The following is a 19,567-nucleotide window of genomic DNA, read 5'->3' as shown; positions in this document are numbered from 1 at the left end:
GCATGGAATAGAATCCAGACTCCTTACTGTACCCCCATAGGTTTTTCATGTTTGCCCCTTGCCTACTACTTTACCGGTGAATGGGTCTCCTGCCGCTGTCCCCTTCCCTCAGTACACTTGAAGCATGTTAGTCTTCTTTCAGCTGCTCTATATAGCAAGCTTTCCCACCTCAGGCCATGCATAACTCTTTCCTCTCTTTCTGTGGTTTGGCACAGTGTTAGCTTAGTATCTCCCCTTTCCATGGAGTCTTTCGCTGATTGCTGTGTCTTCCAAAAGTAATGTCTCAATCGCTTCTGCCCTCAGCCCCATTTCTCAGGGAGGACTCTCTTTTGGCAATTTCATCCATTTCATAACTTCACAGATAACCCCACTGGTAATGATACCCAATTTTTAATTTCCAGCTCTAAGTGGGAATGTTCACTAGCCCTCTTTTGATTATTTCCCAATTTATCTCTTATGAACACCTTTTAAGAGTTCTCAAATGTCTATAAATGTTGCCACTGTTCGGTCCTTATAATTTTTTACCTGGATTTCTGCAGTAGGATCTTGGCCTTCCAACTTTTAGGCTTGCTCTTCTTCACAGTGCTTATCAGATTATCCTTCTAAGAGTGATTCTCTCCTCTTGGTATATGGCAGAATTGCTTTAAGAGCTTTTTCAAAGTGACTTACATGGTCCCATCTTAGAATTACTAATAAAGAACTTCTGAAAGTGAGAACTGGGAGTGTATAGTTTGAAAAAACCCACCAGATGATGCTGATGAGCACCTCTGGTTAAAAACCATTCTTTTAAAATACAAATTTAATCATTTAACACTGATTAAAATTCTTTAGAGGCTCTTGATTCCCTTGAAGATAAATGTGATTTTGTCATATAATTTTCTATAATCTGGGTCCTGTCCGACTCATAGCCCCGTCCCTAGTACACCCATGCAGAATTACTGAAAGGTCTACTAATGTACCATCTATCTTATTTACATTTCTAGGTCTTTACATATGGTATTATCTCTTCCTGAAATAATCTTCTTTTTCTTTCCTTGAATACTTTCTCCTCTTTCTTTCAGTACTCAGCTGCGTTTCCTAGAGGTAAGCCTCTTACACTATGTAATGTTTGTTTATTTACTTATGCCTTTTTATTTCTGTGCCTTCTAGTGCCTAGCATGCTTGGCAGTCAGTAAATGTCAGTTGTATAAATTCAGACCTCACCTTTAGGTGCAGTAATAATAGCATTGATTGAACATTATGTGCCAAACATAGTACTGCACTAAATGCTATATGTATATATATATATATATATATATATATATATATGCCTTATTGTTTACTCTCACAACTTTATGAATGTGCATGTTACTATTCACCATATTTTACAGTTGAGGAAACTGAGACATAGAGAGACTACGTGGTTAGCCTCAAGTTGCAGAATTTGTAAAGTACAGAGCTGGATTTGAATCCTGTGGCTTATTTGCAAAGCTTGTGTGTGTGTGTGTTTTTTTTTTTTTTTTTTACAGCTGTTACATAGTTGTTTCATGGTTCATTAGTTTATTTTTTCAAACTCACAATAAATAATTCCTTAATAAGGGCTGATTCTTCTTATGCTTCAGGGTTTTTTCTTGTTTTTAATCCTCAGACTATAATACATGCAAAGTTACATACATGCAAAGTTAATTCAGTGAACTTGGTGTTATCACTGTCCTCATTTTGAAGACAGATTTTATACTGAAGAATACTGTGTGATAGATGAAGTAAAACTATTTAGCTTAACTCAGAATATTAGAAATATGCAGAACATTAGGCTTCATAAAGAGGAAAACTAGGACCCCCTGTGCTTTGCTGAAAATCTTGACGTACGTAATTTGCAGAATCGGGACTGGAATCTGGGCCTCCTAACTTCCAATCCAGGGTTATCTTTCTCAACTTTGAAAAGTTGATAATACCCTAAGACTAAAACAATATTTTCCACATTTAAAGAAAATTCTGTTTTTATTATATTAGAGTATATTTTCAGTGACCAAGTTCTTTAACAGAGAAGAAAATCATATGACTACTTAAGGCAAAATCATTCATTCAGTCTTGGGTAACTTATTACTTGTGTGCAAGTACTGGCTTGTTTACCTGGGATTTAACATATTTCATGGAATTTTTGCTGATTGATTTTAAAACTTGGAATGTGTTTTTAAAACTTGGAATGTGTTTTATTTCTTAAGTATTATGGACATAAGAGTATGCTACCCAAGGAGAAGATCTGTACATGTTATTAATATCTGGATATAAACCATAAGACAGCTTATTCTCAGTAATACACTCAAAGCATTTTTTCTTATGATCATATGCCATCTTCACTGCACAAATTTGCCATTTTAGATAAGATTTTTCTACAACTTTCTCATCTGCCTTAAAACTTAATTTTCTTTGTTAAACAAATTAGATTAAAATTTGTAAAGAGGCTTACGGAAAGAATGTCATACTTACAGTAAACAAGGTAGAGAGTGGTAACTGAATAATCTCTTTTGGTTTGTTTTAATTTTGAGGAAAACGTCAGTTTTTAAATTTGGAATTTAAGTAACAGCAACTGAAGGAAAATGTTACTTCCCCCTGCAAAATTCTTATCCTCAAGATTGAGTCTGTACCCCACTTTGAAAGTATGGGGAGGGGATGGAAGTTGTGTGCTTGGTTGGGAATCTGAAGATCGACACAACTGTGACTGTTAACCCTTGGCTCCTTCCTCTTCCCTAGACCTTAGCTCCTGTAGTGCTTGGAGTATGTAGGGGTAGTAAAAGTCCTCTTTCTCACCCTACCACCCATCCAGGCCTTGGGGGCTAGAAAGGGCTATACTACGGTAGCTACTATTATATTAAATAAATGTACATTTATTCAAAGGAGCTCATATTTAGGTATAGGAATTAGAAACAAAGACCATGTTTTGAGCCCTTTTTTTTTTTTCCCAGGATAAATTTTTATTTTCTTAAGCTGGCTTTTGTTTGAAAAAAATAAACAACTTCAGCAAGCCAGTGACCATCAGATTATTTTGAAACTTATTTTAAAACCATAAAAAAAAACATATTTTTGAAACTTGTTTTAAAACCTTAAAAATATTATATACAGATTAACAAAAAAAATCCCCTTATTATATGGTATATGGAGATGGGCCAATCACAGGAGGGAGATTAAATACATGCATGACATCAAGCCTATCTATAACCACCTTCTTGTTTGATGATGTTGCACACCTCATGAAAAATTACCCATAATCACTAAGTTTGGATGATTGTAACTTTTATTGAGCTATAGTTCACAAATCATATAATTCACTATTTTATTTTATTTTTATTTTTTAAAATTATGTTTGCAAATAAAGACTGTTTTGTTTTTGGCCGTGCCTCATGGCTTATGGGATTTTAGTTCCCCGACCAGGGATCGAACCTGGGCCCTCGGCAGTGAGAACACGGAGTCCTAACCATTGGACCACCAGGGATTACCATAATTCACTATTTTAAAATGTATAGTTCAGTAGTAGTTACATGAGACTGTGTAACCATCACCACTATCTAGTTCTAGAACATTTTCCATCACCCCTGAAGGAAACACATGCTCATAAGCAGTCTCTTCCTATTCTCCCCTCTCCCTAAACCCTGGCAACCACAGTACTTTGTGTCTCCAGGGATTTGCTCATTTAGTACATTTTATAGAAATGGAATCATACTATATGTGGACTTTTGTATTTGGCTTCTTTCACTTAGAATAGTATTTTCAAGGTTCATCCATGTTGTAGCGTGTATTAGTATTTCCTTTCTTTTTATGGCTGAGTAATATTCCATTGTATGGCTGTATCACACTTACCCATTTATTGTTGGACATTTGGATTGTTTCTGCCTTTTGACTGTCATGAATAATACTGCTGTGAACATTCATGTATGAGTTTTTGTGTGAACATATATGTATTTCCAGTTCTCTTGAGTATATATACCTAGATATGGGACTCCTAGGCCATATGGTGACTATGTTTAATTTTTTGAGGGAAGCATGGAATTTTTTTATTCTTCTTCTGGTTTTCCCAGTGAGTTTTATTTGGGCAGACCTGGGGATGGGGAGGGCCTGCATTTAAAAGAAGGTGTTGGGCCTCTTGGTGGTGAAGTGTGGCTTGTGCTGGTGACAGAGGACCCGGTGGGGCAGCGGGAACTTGATCTTGGGAGTCGTGGAACTGCTCGGCTGCTGCTCAGCGGCACTTGCTGGCTGTGATCTCCTCTACCTCCATGATCTGGATCCAGTGGGCCCGGGCAAGGCGCCGGGTGCCCATGTGTCAGTAGCACTGGGTGATGGTGCTGGCTGCGGTCAGGTCCTGGTACTGCCGGTACACGTTGTGGGGGTCTCTGCAGGAGTCATAGTGCAGCCATATGCGGAAGTTCTTCAGCCTTGGGAGATTTCTTGAACACCTGTCCACAGTAGATAGTTTCCCCTGAAGACTTCTTCATCTTCTTCAGCTGAGACACAAAGTAACAGAAGCGGGACTTGGCAGCATGATTAGGTGCAAAGATTTGCATGCGACAGAGGGGCGGTGTGGGCCATTTGGCGGGCAGCACCCCACCACCTTGTACTCTTGAAGTGTCCCCAAGGCCTTCATGGCGCTCCATCTGTGCTCGCCGCCACCCTCAAAAAGGCGGGAAGCATGGAATTTTAACTGGTTTTAAAAAATTCATTGAACTACTGTTTCACTCAAAGCTAATTTTTATATCACGTATAATCTTTATCCCATTGTGCTTTATATATAAGTTGTTTTTTTAAAGCCAATTTATTTTTATGTAATTATTGAGAGGGTATTTATCTGTATTGCTCCCTCTATGACATATGGTGTAGAACGTTCTTAATTTGGGCTTCAATAATTAAATCCATTGAATAGTGGCCCAGTTAGATCTCTACTTTATATTGAAAACTCTCGTACAATGCCTAAAATTGATAGAAGTCTCCAGGTATTCAGTTTCCTAGAAAGGGCTGGCCTGCTAGCTTGATCCTTCATTTTTCTATTTCCCAATTCTTATCGGGATGTCTGTCAATCGGGTTAGGTACTCAGTACGTATTTGCTTGAGAGGTGATTGAGCTGTAACTTAACCATGATTTCTCTTCTGAAACTGAACATAGATTGTAATTATTTGTGAGTATCTACAATGTGCCAGATACTATCGGGTTGCCCAAAAAGTTCGTTTGGTGTTTTCTGTAAGACGGCTCTAGTAGCGCTTAGTTGTCTTCAACTTCATTTGAAACAATTTTGTCCGATTGTATTGTGACAGCTGTCATATCAGCGTGCATTTTTTAAAAAAACTTATCAAAATTGGTGAATTTTTGTGTAGCCATTTTAATATTGAAGAAAAAAGGCAACATTTTCAGCATATTATGCTTTATTATTTCAAGAACGGTAAAAATGCAACTGAAGTGCAAAAAAAGATTTGTGCAGTGTATGGAGAAGGTGCTGTGACTAATTGAATGTGTCAGAAGTGGTTTGTGATGTTTCATGCTGGAGATTTCTCTCTGGACAATGCTTCTCGGTTGGGTAGACCAGTTGAAGTTGATAGCCATCAAACTGGGACATTAATTGAGAACAGTCAGTGTTATACCGTGTGGGAGGTAGCCGACATACTCAAAATATCCAAATCAAGCGATGAAAATCATTTGCACCAGCTTGGTTACATTAATCGCTTTGATGTTTGGGTTCCACACAAGTTAAGGGAAAAAAACCTTCTTGACCGTATTTCCACATGTGATTCTCTACTTAAATGTAACGAAAACATTCTGTTTTTAAAACAAATTGTGACGGGCAATGAAAAGTGGATACTGTACAATAAAGTAGAACGGAAGAGATCGTGGGGCAAGCGAAATACATCACCACCAACCACACCAAAGGCCGGTCTTCATTCAAAGAAGGTGGGGGGATTGGAAGGAAGTCCTCTGTTATGAGACCCTTCCAGAAAACAAAACGATTAATTCCAACAAGTACGTCTTCCAGTTGACCAACTGAAAGCAACACTCAAGGAAAAGCCTCTGGAATTAGTCAACAGAAAAGGCATAATCTTCCATGAAGATAACATAAGACCGCACGTTTCTTTGATGACCAGGCAAAAACTGTTACAGCTTGGCTGGGAAGTTCTGATTCATCAGCCATATTCACCAGACATTGCACCTTTGGATTTCCATTTATTTCGGTCTTTACAAAATTCTCTTAATGGAAAAAATTTCAATTCTCTGGAAGACTATAAAAGGCACTTGGAACAGTTCTTTGCTCAAGAATATAAAAAGTTTTGAGAAGATGGAATTAATGAAGTTGCCTGAAAAATGGCAGAAGGTAGTGGAACAAAACAGTGAATACATTGTTCAATAAAGTTCTTGGTGAAAATGGAAAATGTGCCTTTTTTAAAAAACTTAAAAACCGAAGGAACTTTTTGGCCAACGTAATGTTTTGGGTGTTGGGGTTTAGCAGTGATGAAAGCAAAGACCCTGTCCTAATGGAGTTTTCATTTCAGTGGCTAATAGGCAAACTAGTAAATAATGTTGAATGTTTATTAGTGCTATGGAGAAAAATAAAGCAAGAAAAGAGGGTTAGGCGATGTGTAGAGAGGGTAGAGGAAGGATGTTATTTTATATCAGGTGGTCAGGGAAGTCTTCAGTGAGATGAAGCTTGAGCAGAGACCTGAGGGGAAATGAGGTGAACCAACTCAGTATGTATGAGGAAAGAGCCAGGAGACCTGTGTGGCTGGAGTGGAAAATAGATAAAATTGGAGGTTTAAGGGGGCAGCAGTTAGGTCACTTAGTGCATTGAGGATTATTGTAAGAACTTTGGCTTTTACTAACGTGAGGTGGGAAGCCATTGGAAGGATTTGAGCAGAAGAGTTTCATGATTTGGCTTTACTTTTTTTTTTTTTTTCTTTTAAACATAATTGACCTTACAACAAACACTATGTTAGTTCCAGGTGCACAACATAGTGATTCAGTCTTTCTGTACATTACGAGATAGTTACCATCTGTCACCATACAAAATTATTACAACATTATTGACTGTATTCCTCAGGCTGTACATTTCACCCCTGTGGATCATTTATTTTGTAATTGGGAGTCTGTACTTTGTAATCTCCCTTACCTATTGTGCTCGTCCCTCTCCATCCTACCACCTGTTTATTCTCTGTATCTATGAGACTGTTTTTGTTTCGTTGTGTTCGTTCATTGATTTGGTCTTTTAGATTCCGCATATTTGTCTCTCTGACTTATTTCACTTAGCATATAATATAATATGATTCCATTTATATGAAATGTTGCAAGTGGGCAAATGCATAGAGACAGAAAAATTAGTGATTGCCAGGGGCTGGGTAGAGGAGGATATGTGGGGTGTATCTTTGGTACATCTGTATAATGGAGTGCTACTCCACAATAAAAAAATAATGAATTACTGGAAGTGGGCACGCTCCACGCCTTGAGGGCATTGGTCTTTTCCCACCTGCCTTGAGCTGCTGTGGGAGATTCTGAAGTCAAGAGGAAGTCACCTGGGACGTCGCCAGGCAGCTCGTCCAAGTAGCAGACAGGATGGAGTGCGGCATCCGGCCAGGGCTGGTGGGCAACCTGGCCGCGCAGTTTATGAATGGGAGCCTGTCAGAGGAGGACAGGCGTATCTATTTGTTCAACAGATACAGAGGTTTGGTTAATGCAAGATGAGTAAGCTCTTCATCGTTCATGAGCAGATCTGCGGTACAACATGGTGCACATAGTTAACAGTACTGTATTGTATACTTTAAGTGGGTGGATCTCATGTTAAGTGCTCTTACCACAATTAAATTAATTGGTTAGAACTTCGGCCTGGAAGAAAACATTCACAATACACCTATCTGACCAAAAAAAAAATGTGGATCCAGACTGTATTTATTTATTTATTTTTAAATATTTTATTATTTAAAAAAAAATTTTATTTATTTTTTGGCTGCATTGGGACTTCATTGCTGTGCACTGGCTTTAGTTGCGTCGAGCGGGGTCTACTCTTCGTTGTGGTGCGCGGGTCTCATTGTGGTGGCTTCTCTTATTGCGGAGCACGGGCTCTAGGTGCGCGGGCTTCAGTAGTTGTGGCACATGGGCTCAGTAGTTGTGGCTCGCGGGCTCTAGAGCGCAGGCTTAGTAGTCGTGGCGCGTGGCCTTAGTTGCTCCGCGGCATGTGGGATCTTCCCGGACCAGGGATTGAACCCGTGTCCCTTGTGTTAGCAGGAGGATTCGTAACCAGTGCCCCACCAGGGAAGTCCCAGACTGTATTTAAAAAACTTTTTACAACCCAGTAAGATGGCTAACAACCCAATTTTTTTTAAAGGGCAAAATCTTTGAACAAACTTCACAAGAGAAGCTACAAGAATAGTCTATAAGCATATAAGAAGATGCTCCTCATCATTTGTTATTAGGGAAATGCAAATTAAACCACAGTGAGATACCACTTAACCTACCTAGAATAGCTAAAAGTAAGAAGACTGAAAAGATCATGTGACAAGGATGTAAAGCAAAAACGGAATGTTAATTACTGATGCTAATGTAAAATGGTACGTGCACCTACCTTATCACCCAGTAATTCCATTCCTAGATATTTAACTTAGAGAAATGAAAGTATATGTCCACAAAAGACTAATATACAAAAATGCTCCTGGTACATTTATTCATAGTAGCTTCTAACTAGAAACAATCCAAATGTTCATCAGTAAGTGAATGGATAAACATAATTGTGATAAATTCATATAATTCAATGAAAAGGAATGACCTACTTATGTATGCAACAACATGGATGTATCTCAGAAACATGCTGAAATGAAAAAAAGCCAGACACAAAAGAGTACAGACTGTATGATTCCATTTATATGAAATTCTAGGATAAGCAAGCCTAAATTTTTGTAACATTAGGTTTCTCAGTGGTTGTCTGGGGCCAGAGGTGAGATGAAAAAGATATTGACTGCAAAGGGGCACGAGAAGCCTTCTGTTGTGATGGAAATGTTCTGCAAGTTGGTTGGGATTATGGTTTTACTGGTGTGTACATTTATCGAAAAATGTGTACACATTGAACTGTACACTTACACTTAAAATGGGTGCACTTTACTGTATGTAACTTACACCTTAATAAGTTGATTTATAAAGTTTAAAATAGATTTAAAATTAATCCTAAAATTGAATCTTCAAACTAAAACAATCATTTACTTAACTTTCGAATCAGTATTCTAACTGTACATGATCTTGAGACAAAGTACTGTGAAGAAATACTTAACTTTACTTGGTGGTTTTGTTTTTGAAAGAGGTTGTGTTACAGTATTTTCGGATGGAGCTAATGAGTAAATATGTTGATGTATCAATAGTTGTGAACTGGGATTCTGACTGTAGGAAAAAGCAAATACATATGAAATGGAGGAAGGTGAGGAATACTACATTGGATTTGAGTTAGAGCTGTCATTATGAACTCATGTTTTTAAAAAGACATGTATTTCCTAGCTTTGTCCACTTAAAGGGCCTAGAAGCAGTGACACCTCAGGCATTGAATACACCTGACACCCAGATCTTGATTTCAAAATGCCATTGCCCACTAAAAAAACTCCTAGTAGAAATGGTTGATTTCAGGTGTGGTACAGGGTTAAAAAACCAAGATGAACCTGAAGCATCTTGTGCTAGGAGGTAAGAATGTGTCTGAGCACCAAGGAGGATATGTCAAAAGGAAACAAGATTGCAGGGACACTATAAATTAAATATGAAGAGTCTACAATGATATATTTTTTAAGCATAACGTATACATATTAAAAAACATATTAGTATATATTTTATATATTATATTTAAGTATGTATATAGATAAGAGAGAGAAAAGGGGAAAAAAGCTAATTTTTATTTTATAGAAGAATGCTAACTTTTAAATATGGAAGGTAGTGTAATTAGAACACTACTGTTCCTAATCTTCAGTGCAGTAATTGAAATGAAGATCATGAATGCAGGATGTCTGAAACCATTAGCTGTTGAGACAAGATACTGACGCTGTCTTAAATAACACTTCACAATTGCATACTTATTTCAAAGAGAACAAATTACTACATTGAGAGATCTGACAGTACCTTAACCACTTCAAGTTTAGCATCACCAGTGAGACAGACTGACATTATGTGTGTCCTCATGAGTGCAATAAGAATTACGAAGCATCATTATGTACTTCTCATGAAGTAGCAATCAGACAAATCCAGAATTTGGGATAGCTTTACATTCAACTGACTTGGATTCCTCAAAATAAAAAGTCCATGTCCATGAAGTCAAGGCAAAAGGGGTTTGGCATTAGAGGCAGAGTGGAGGCGCGCTGTTCTAAATGTAAAGGGACATAACCAAATATAATTGTTGAATTTTGATTGCATCCTACAGAGAGCTTTAAAATATCAAACATTTTGACAACAATTGAGGAAAATTGGAATGTGACCTCTGTATTACATGTTATAATGACAGTGTTGAATTTCTTCAAGTCTAATAATGATACTTGGTTATACAGCTGAATGTCCTATTCCTAGGAGATGCAACTGAATTATTTAAGGATGTAGTTTCATGATGTCCACAAGTTATTTTCAAGTAGATTAAAAGAAAGGAGTATATATGTCTGTGTATAAAGATAAAACAAATATAACAAAACGTTAACAGTTGTTGAAACTTAAGTGATGGGTATACAGGTTATTCACTGTACTGTTTCAGTTTTTCTGTGGGTTTAAAATATTCAGAATAAAAATCAAGGGGAGAAAAATATCTTGTTCTGAATTACTCTCAAGATGTATAAGCTTGAAATTTTCTAGGAGAGTTATTGGGAAATAGTGTTATCAATTCATTTGAACTATCTGCTATATTCCAGAGACTGTTAGAATTAGAGGGACTTTAGACATTATCCTATCTGGGTCCCTTATTGATACAGGTGAGGAAGTAGGTCCAACAGTAATAGAGTCAGTTATTGAAATCACATGGGAAGCCAGTAGTCGCACTTGGACAGTGAATTCAGCTCTCCTATTTTCCAGGATATTGCTCTTCCCAATGTACCATGTTACCTCTTCCAGTAAAAGGACTTTGTTGTAGGCAAAGTTGAACTAAGAAAAATACTATATTATTTTTCTTCCCAGTGTATCTTCAATATGTTCCCCCGCATTTTGACAGTACTGTCAGACTGTGCTTGATTTCTTGATCTGTAGGTCAGGAATTTAGTCAGACTTATGCTACTTTTGATAATTGCTCTCCTAGAAATTTTTTGATCATCTGGTTTGAGCTGTGTGTTTTTTGTCATTTATTTTTATCATCCTCTAGTTTAAGCTATGAAGAAGGACATCCTTCTCAATCTGAAACAGATCTCCTTCAAAGACAGACTTTTGCAGCCTCTCATCAGCTTCCTGGATATGCTGCCACGCCTCAGCCAACCGGTAAAAATTCTCTTGTGAAATATACCACAAATCTGGGTACATTTAGTGAATAAGAAGAAAAATCAATTTTTACATGTTGGGTTATGAAAGTATACAGAACATAACAGTCTCATGGGAAATGTTAAAATGAAAATGATATTAAAAGCTTTGTCTTTTACTGCTAGGGAATATCTGTATAACTAATTAGTAGGGAGATCTTTTTTTCATGCATCTCTGTAGATTTTAAGTTATAATTATGCTTGAGCAAATTAATATTTATTTCTCTTCAAAATAAAACAGTTTAGGGTTGTAGAAATTCTGGCCTCAAATGTCAGAGATTCCTTTTTAAAATAGGATCCGGAATATCATTTTATATTAACATATATTTTTACTTTGGGATACATTTTATCTTCAAATGTAGGTCTTTCTGGAATATTTGATACTAGTGTGAACAATGCCAGCACTAACACTAAAGAATCTTCAGTGATGAATTTTCTCTCTGCTGTTGAATCCCGAACTGCTCAGGCTGCTTCTTCAGGAACTACTCTTTTACCACAATTCAGGGCCCCATCCTGGCAGACAGGTGATTCTTTGTTTTCAGAATTTTTAAGTCCTTTAAAAATATGGATAAAATTTCACTTTTGATAGTCTTGTCATTATAGTAGTGTGGCTGAGAGTGATGTTAATTATTGATTTTCCAGTGAACTTTAAAACCTGGAATTTTTCACTATTTTAAGGTGGACGAAATTCAAGAAATTGTAACTAGCAGAAATTCAGTTTTAGCACTCTGATGAAAACTAGCAAGTTGTAGAAGGTAGGTAATTGTTAAAGATAAATCCTAGATATAAAGTTTTTATCTAGCAATTTAAGTAGTTACTTGTTTACTTGAGAGGAGGAAAGATTAAATTTTTCTTTTTCTTTTTTTTTTTCCTATTTCACCTTTATAGAGGTGTAATTGACATATAAACCTGTAAGATATTTAAAGTGTACATTGTGGTGATTTGATATACATTTACATTGTGAAAGAATCCCCACATCTGGTTAATTAACACAGCTATCACTTCACATATTTATCTTTTGTGGGGGGCGGTTGGTGAAAGATTAAATTCCATTTCTTTTAGTGACTTTGGGCTGGATAGGTGTGGTATAGTAAAAAAAACAATCTTGGAACTGATTTCATCATTAGAGTTATGTAAAGTTATCCTTAACTGAACAGAGTAAGTCAATCTTTAATAAAAGCCATTACAAGTTGATATATTATATACTTTTTTTTTAAAATTTATTTTTTTATTTTTGGCTGCGTTGGGTCTTTGTTGCTGTGCACGGGCTTTTTCTCTAGTTGCAGCGAGCGGGGGCTACTCTTCGTTGTGGTGCGCAGGCTTCTCATTGTGGTGGCTTCTCTTGTTGTGGAGCACGGGCTCCAGGTGTGTGGGCTTCAGTAGTTGAGGCGCACAGGCTTAGTTGCTCTGCAGCATGTGGGATCTTCCCCGGACCAGGGCTCAAACCTATGTCCCCTACACTGGCAGGCGGATTCTCAACCACTGCACCACCAGGGAAGTCCTATTATGTAGTTTTCTATTTTATTTTTCTTATTTCATTTTTCAACTGTTTCCACCCCTCCCAAAATTGTTTGTATATATTTTTATTTTTTGCAGGATGACAGAAAGGTAGGTTTTTTTAAGGTTTCATTTTAAAGAATATATTTTTAAGTAATAGCTATAGGAAATAATATTTTACATTCTGCTGTAAAATCCATTAATAGAGCTTCTCAGTATGTCTTAGAAACATTTTTTCTGCTTCCAAAGAAACAGTGTTTTAGTGTGAAATAAAACAATATTAAAAAACACAATAGGGGACTTCCCTGGTGGTCCAGTGGTTAAGAATCCACCTTCCAACGCAGGGGATGCGGGTTCGATCCCTGGTTGGGCAACTAAGCCTGCACGCCGCAACTAGAGAGCCCGCGGGCCACAACTGCTGAGTTTGCACGCTCTGGAGCCCAGGTGCCACAACTAGAGAGAAGCCCATGCGCCAAAACAAAAGATCCCATGTGCTGCAACGAAGATCCCACGTGCTGCAACTAAGACCCAATGCATCCAAATAAATAAATAAATATTTAAAAAATTAAACTACACAATAGCTTTATTTTTTGCTTCCTGGAATAATTTTACATTACATGTATTTAGTTAGACTTTCTATCTCAGTTTCTATAATTACATTATTATTATTATTATTATTTTTGCGGTACGCGGGCCTCTCCTGTTGTGGAGCGCAGGCTCAGCAGCCATGGCTCACGGGCCTAGCCGCTCCGCGGCATGTGGGATCTTCCCGGACCGGGGCATGAACCCATGTCCCCCTGCATCGGCAGGTGGACTCTCAACCACTGCGCCACCAGGGAAGCCCTATAATTACATTATTTTAAACATTAATTCTAAGCGGTATTTGTTCCTAAAAGAGTAGCTAGATATTTTCTGTCCTTGTAACGGTAATCCTTTTTCTGTCTGCATTGCGAGGCTTGTGGGATCTCAGTTTCCTGACCAGGGATTGAACCTGGGCCCCAGCAGTGAAAGTGCCAAGTCCTAACCACTGGACCGCCAGGGAATTCCCACTTTTTTGACATTTAATGGAAAGAAGTGAAAGAATAATATTCTGAAAAAGGCCAGAGAATCTTTTTTCCCCAATTTTTCCAAAATGAAAAAGAATTTTTTTAATGGAAATTCACTAAAAAATATGTAAACAGACTTAGAGGACGAACTTATGGTTACCAGGGGGGAAGAGTAGAGGGGAGGGATAGACTTGGAGTTTGGGATTGACACGTACACACTGCTATATTTAAAATAGATAACCAACAAGGACCTACTGTACAGCAAAGGGAATGCTGCTCAGTGTTCTGTAATAACCTAAATAGGAACAGAATTTGAAAAAGAATAGCTACGTGTATATGTATAACTGAATCATTTTGTTTTACACCTGAAACCAACACAACATTGTTAATCAATGGTGCTCCAATATAAGATTAAATTTTTTTAATGTAAACGATAAAAAGGTGTATAAAATGGAAAGTGATAGTTCCTAATTACAGTCCCCCTTTTTAGAGAAGAGTTAACAGTTTGGTATTTACTCTTCTTTAATATCTTTGTACATCAAAACATTTTTTGTATATCCATCTAAGCAATGTTTATAGCATCAGTATTATTAGGATATGCCATAATTATTTTACCAGTCTCCTGTTGATGGATATTTAGGTTGTTTCTACCTGTTATTCACAATAACTATAGTGAATATCTTGTTTGAATCTTTGTGTCCACTTATTTCCATAGGGTAAATTTCTAGAAATGGAACTTTTGGATCGCACGGGTATAACATGTTTTTACTTTTGCTGTATGTGGCAAGAATGCTGTCCTGAAATGTTAATATTCTATTCTTGACAGTGCTTTATTAATTTCTGATCAGCTTTTTTTGATAAGCATGCATCTATTGTTATTAGAAGTTGTTCATAGGAAGTCAAAACTTGAAATGCAAGGAATTTTAAAACTGCGTTTATTTTGATAAAAGAAACTTTGCACTGTTAATCTCACTATTATTTTCAGATTTATTATGTTAAATGTAGGCAATTCAGTTTCAATCTTAATGTTATGAACATTTTAGTTTGTCCATTGGTATTTTGCATTGGGATTTCAAGAGAAATTAGTCATTAGAGATTATGTACATTTTTACTGTTTTCTTAATTATCAAATGACCTTATCTGACTATATATATGTATAATCTCATATTTATGTAATAATCATACATATGAATTGCTGATACCTTTGTAATTTTGTTCCTGCCTTATGAAAGCTAGCTATTTTGAAATGTATTTTTGAAAATTTATGTGCAGAACTAATTTGTCAGGCTTTTCAGTTTTATTTATTTATTTTATTTTATTTTATTTTTTTGCTCCAGACGCACAGGCTCAGCGGCCATGGCTCACGGGCCCAGCCGCTCCGCGGCACGTGGGATCTTCCCGGACCAGGGCATGAACCCGTATCCCCTGCATCGGCAGGCGGATTCTCAACCACTGCGCCACCAGGGAAGCCCAGGCTTTTCAGTTTTAAAGAGATTTTGAGGCTTCCCTGGTGGCGCAGTGGTTGAGAATCCGCCTGCCGATGCAGGGGACATGGGGTAGTGCCCCAGTCCGGGAAGATCCCACGTGCCACGGAGCGGCTGGGCCCGTGAGCCATGGCCGCTGAGCTTGTGCGTCCGGAGCCTGTGCTCCGCAATGGGAGATGCCACAACAGTGAGAGGCCCGTGTACCACAAAAAAAAAGAGAGAGAGAGATTTTGATGGATTGAAGGTTATATAAGTTTTATAAGTCTGTATTATGGAAGCAGATATAAGTGTTTGTGTCGTAACTGCATGAGCATATTTGTTTTCTTTTCATAGGTATGCATTCCTCAGCAGCAACTGAGCTGTTTGTTACTGGACCTTTGCCAACCACTGGAGCACTTCCACCCTCTGCCCTCTCTGCTTATCAGCATCCCACCACCTTCAGCAATAGAAACTTTGCCACCACCTCACCTTTGGTGCTTCAGGATTCAACTTTTAACACTACATCAAATGGAATTTTAAATCCTCATGATCCTTTGCTGCAAATCAAGACTTCCCAGGGAACTGTTCCAACCGCTCTGGCATTTGAGCGCCTGGGCAGTTCTGCGATAAGTAACAGCATACCACCTCAGTCTTCAACATACCGCTCAGCTCAAGAGTCTGCACCCCATCTTTTACAACCTCAATTTAGTTTGTTGCCTTCAGCACTTGGAGGAGCCCAGCAAACTCCTCAAGCCTACGGTTCAACTCTCTTTACTAGTTCTACTGCTTCCATTGAAAGAGCTCTTCTTCGAGAATGTAGTGTTATTAAACACCATCAGCGGCCTTCAGGTACCCAGTCTGTTCAGGCACAACTGACTGGTTCACAGCATTCCTTACACAGTTATCTATCAAATGCAAGTGTGGTTAATTTTCAGGAAACAAGCAGGCAGTCATCTTTATCCTGTAACCCAATTGGAGATTCTACTCAGGTGAGCAATGGAGGATTGCAACAGAAGACCGCCCAGGTCTCAGTGGAACTTGCTCAGTCATATTCATCTGCAATTCCATCATCAGGGTATCCTCCTTCTACTACAAAAGTAAAAAGCTGTTCTACAAAACAACCACTAACATCAGCCAAGTCCCCCAAACCTCAAAGTATAATTGCTCCTGTGCAAACACTAAGCTACTCCAAACCTTTACATAACCAGAGTTCTGTAATATCAGGCCAAGCACAAATTTATTCTACAGCGCAGCTACCAAGCCTTTTATCAGTTAGTCAGTCTCAGAATTATGGTTTAGTACAGCCACATAATGTGCCATCTATTGTTCATTCACATGTTTATAGGTCCAGCAAAGTTGAGAAGTTGCCATCCTTATATAAAACATTGACTTTTTCTGGGTCATCTCAGACTATAACTTCTGAAAATCCAACACTTAATTATTCTTCTGATCAGCAAGAGGTATTATCTTCAGTTACAAATGAGAATTACCCTGCTCAAACAAGAGATTTATCTTCAGTTAGCCAGTCTCAGAGTTACTCATCTGGTCCCTCTCAGGGTTTATCACCAGTTAGTCAGACACAGGTTAGTTATTCATCTCAGTCACAAGTTTTGTCAGTTGTTAGTCCTTCAGAAAGCTATGCTTCAGGGCAGTCCCTAACATTAACAGCCCCTTCTCTTTCTTATTCTTCTGCCTCTAGGGCTCAGAATATGCCAGATTCTAGCCCAACCCAGAATTATATTTCTATGCATTCTTCCCAAAATGCTCAGACTCAAGGGTCATCATCTCCCCAGTCCCAAAAGTTTTTGCCTGTTGTCCAGTCATCATCTTTTGCGTCCTCTACTCATTGTCAGACATTACAGAATAACATACCTTCCCCTGATCCAAAGTCTTACGCTGAAAGAAAACTTGACTCAAATGTGTATACATCTTCAAAGCAAGAGGATGATTTTCCAATGCAAGAGTTACAGGTATTACAGCCGCAAGTATCTCTTGAGTCATCAACCCAAAGGCTATCTGATGGGGAAATTAATGTTCCAGAGTCAGCTTATAAGGTGTCAAAGACAGATGACAGATATTCCCAGAGCATAATCAGAAGTAATTCCCATCTTGAAGATCAAGTTGTTGGGATTGTTCTACAAGGGTCAAAAAAAGAAGAAAACATAGTTGGTTCAGTGGCACAGCTTAACCAACAAGTTGGCCAAGTCAATAATGCAGCAACCCTCGATATAAAGAAGACAGCTAATTTAATGCAAACTCCACAAATAAGGTTGAATACTAAAGACCTAAACCAGCAGCATTCTCTTATACAGAAGGTACATGAAGCCAAGGTCCAGGAGCAGCATGATCAAATAATTAATGCCTCACCTCAGATTCAAATTCCAAATAATGCTTTAGGGCATGGCCATCAGGCATCTCTTCCTAATACACAGGTCCTTTTAGATTCTGCCTGTGATTTACAAATTCTTCAGCAGTCAATACTACAGGCTGGCTTAGGACAAGTAAAGGCATCTCTGCAAGTACAGCGTGTTCAAAGTCCTCAACAAATAGTACATCCTTTCCTTCAAATGGATGGTCATATTATTCAGAGCAATGGCGATCATTCTCAGCAGCAACTCCATCCTCAAAATTCTGAAATTATGAAAATGGACCTCTCTGAGTCTTCAAAACCATTACAACAACATCTAACAACAAAGGGCCATTTTAGTGAAACAAATCAACATGATTCAAAGAATCATTTTGTTTCTCTTGGATCAATATGTTTCCCAGAGGCAATGCTCCTCAGTGATGAAAGAAATATTTTATCAAATGTAGATGATATCTTAGCAGCTACAGCAGCAGCTTGTGGGGTCACACCTTCTGATTTTTCCAAGTCAGCTTCAAATGAAACCATTCCTGCTGTTGAAGATGGTGATTCTAAATCTCATTTTCAGCAGTCATTAGATGTTGGGCATGTGACGTCAGATTTTAACTCCATAGCAGCTACAGTAGGAAAGCCGCCGAGTATTTCCTTAAATGGAAATCAAGTTACTGTAAACCTTTCACCAGTACCTACTCTTCAGTCAAAGATGACTCTTGATCAACAGCACATTGAAACACCTGGTCAAAATAAAGCTTCTAAGGTAACTTCACCAGTGGTTGGGCCAGGTCATGAAGTCCAGGAGCAAAGTTCTGGCCCATTCAAGAAACAGTCTGCTACCAATCATGAACCTGAAGAAGATGGTGAAGTACCTGTTGATAGTACATTAAATAATAACAGAAATCAAGAGTTTGTTTCTAGTAGTAGAAGTATAAGTGGAGAGAGTGCTACATCAGAGAGTGAGTTCACTTTAGGGGGTGATGACAGTGGTGTGTCAATGAACCCGACTAGGGGTACACTTGCACTGTTGGCCATGGCCCAACCTGGGGAGCCGATCAGCGTCAAGATTGAAGAGGAAAACCAAGATTTAATGCATTTTAACCTTCAGAAGAAGAAAACTAAAGGAAAAGGGCAAACTAAAGAGGAAGACAACAGTAATCAAAAACAGCTGAAAAGACCCGCCCAAGGCAAACGCCAGAATCCAAGGGGAACAGATATATATTTGCCGTATACTCTTCCTTCCTCGGAAAGCTGCCATGATGGTTATCAGCATCAAGAAAAAATGAGACAGAAGATCAAAGAAGTAGAGGAAAAACAGCCAGAAGTCAAAACCGGATTCATTGCCTCTTTCTTAGATTTTCTGAAATCTGGACCCAAGCAGCAGTTTTCCACTCTTGCTGTACGAATGCCTAACAGGACTAGACGACCAGGAACCCAGACTGTTCGTACATTTTGTCCCCCACCACTTCCAAAGACTGCCTCTGCAACACCCACACCTTTAGTGTCTGAAACTGGGGGTAACAGTCCGTCAGAAAAAGCTGATAACGAACTTAAAAACTCGGAACATTTATCTTCACTTTCTTCTGATGAAGATGATCCTGGAGTATGCAGTCGTGATATTTATAAAAGCACCTCTACTACCTTAAATACTTCGGATGCCACTTCTGATAAAAAGAAGAAAACAGGTAAAGTTGTAAAATTTAGATTCATAATTATGGCTTTCCACTTTAATTTTTC

At 38.2% G+C, this 19,567-nt stretch overlaps 1 protein-coding gene and 1 pseudogene across 4 annotated transcripts in view; one reads left to right on the top strand and one right to left on the bottom strand.

Moving 5' to 3' along the window:
* QSER1 (glutamine and serine rich 1) overlaps positions 1-19,567 on the top strand; it is a 73,936-nt gene that overhangs the window by 16,510 nt on the left and 37,859 nt on the right. The window contains exons 3-6 of one of the 4 annotated variants that reach the window (XM_067038040.1): positions 1,062-1,083; positions 11,315-11,427; positions 11,828-11,989; positions 15,826-19,515. In XM_067038040.1, the coding sequence (XP_066894141.1) occupies positions 11,893-11,989; positions 15,826-19,515 (3,787 nt within the window). In that variant the 5' untranslated portion in view covers positions 1,062-1,083; positions 11,315-11,427; positions 11,828-11,892. Of the gene's footprint in view, positions 1-1,061; positions 1,084-8,447; positions 8,556-11,314; positions 11,428-11,827; positions 11,990-15,825; positions 19,516-19,567 lie in introns of those variants that run through there. The other 3 variants (XM_067038038.1, XM_059069864.2, XM_067038039.1) reach the window with 3 other exon arrangements.
* Positions 4,099-4,618, bottom strand: LOC136794573 (large ribosomal subunit protein eL20 pseudogene; annotated as a pseudogene).

Source organism: Kogia breviceps, chromosome 7 (genome assembly GCF_026419965.1).
Source record: "Kogia breviceps isolate mKogBre1 chromosome 7, mKogBre1 haplotype 1, whole genome shotgun sequence".
In the NCBI taxonomy this organism is placed as follows: Eukaryota; Metazoa; Chordata; class Mammalia; order Artiodactyla; family Physeteridae; genus Kogia; species Kogia breviceps.
Note: the sequence above shows the minus strand (reverse complement) of the source record. Positions and strands in the feature narration are given on the sequence as shown.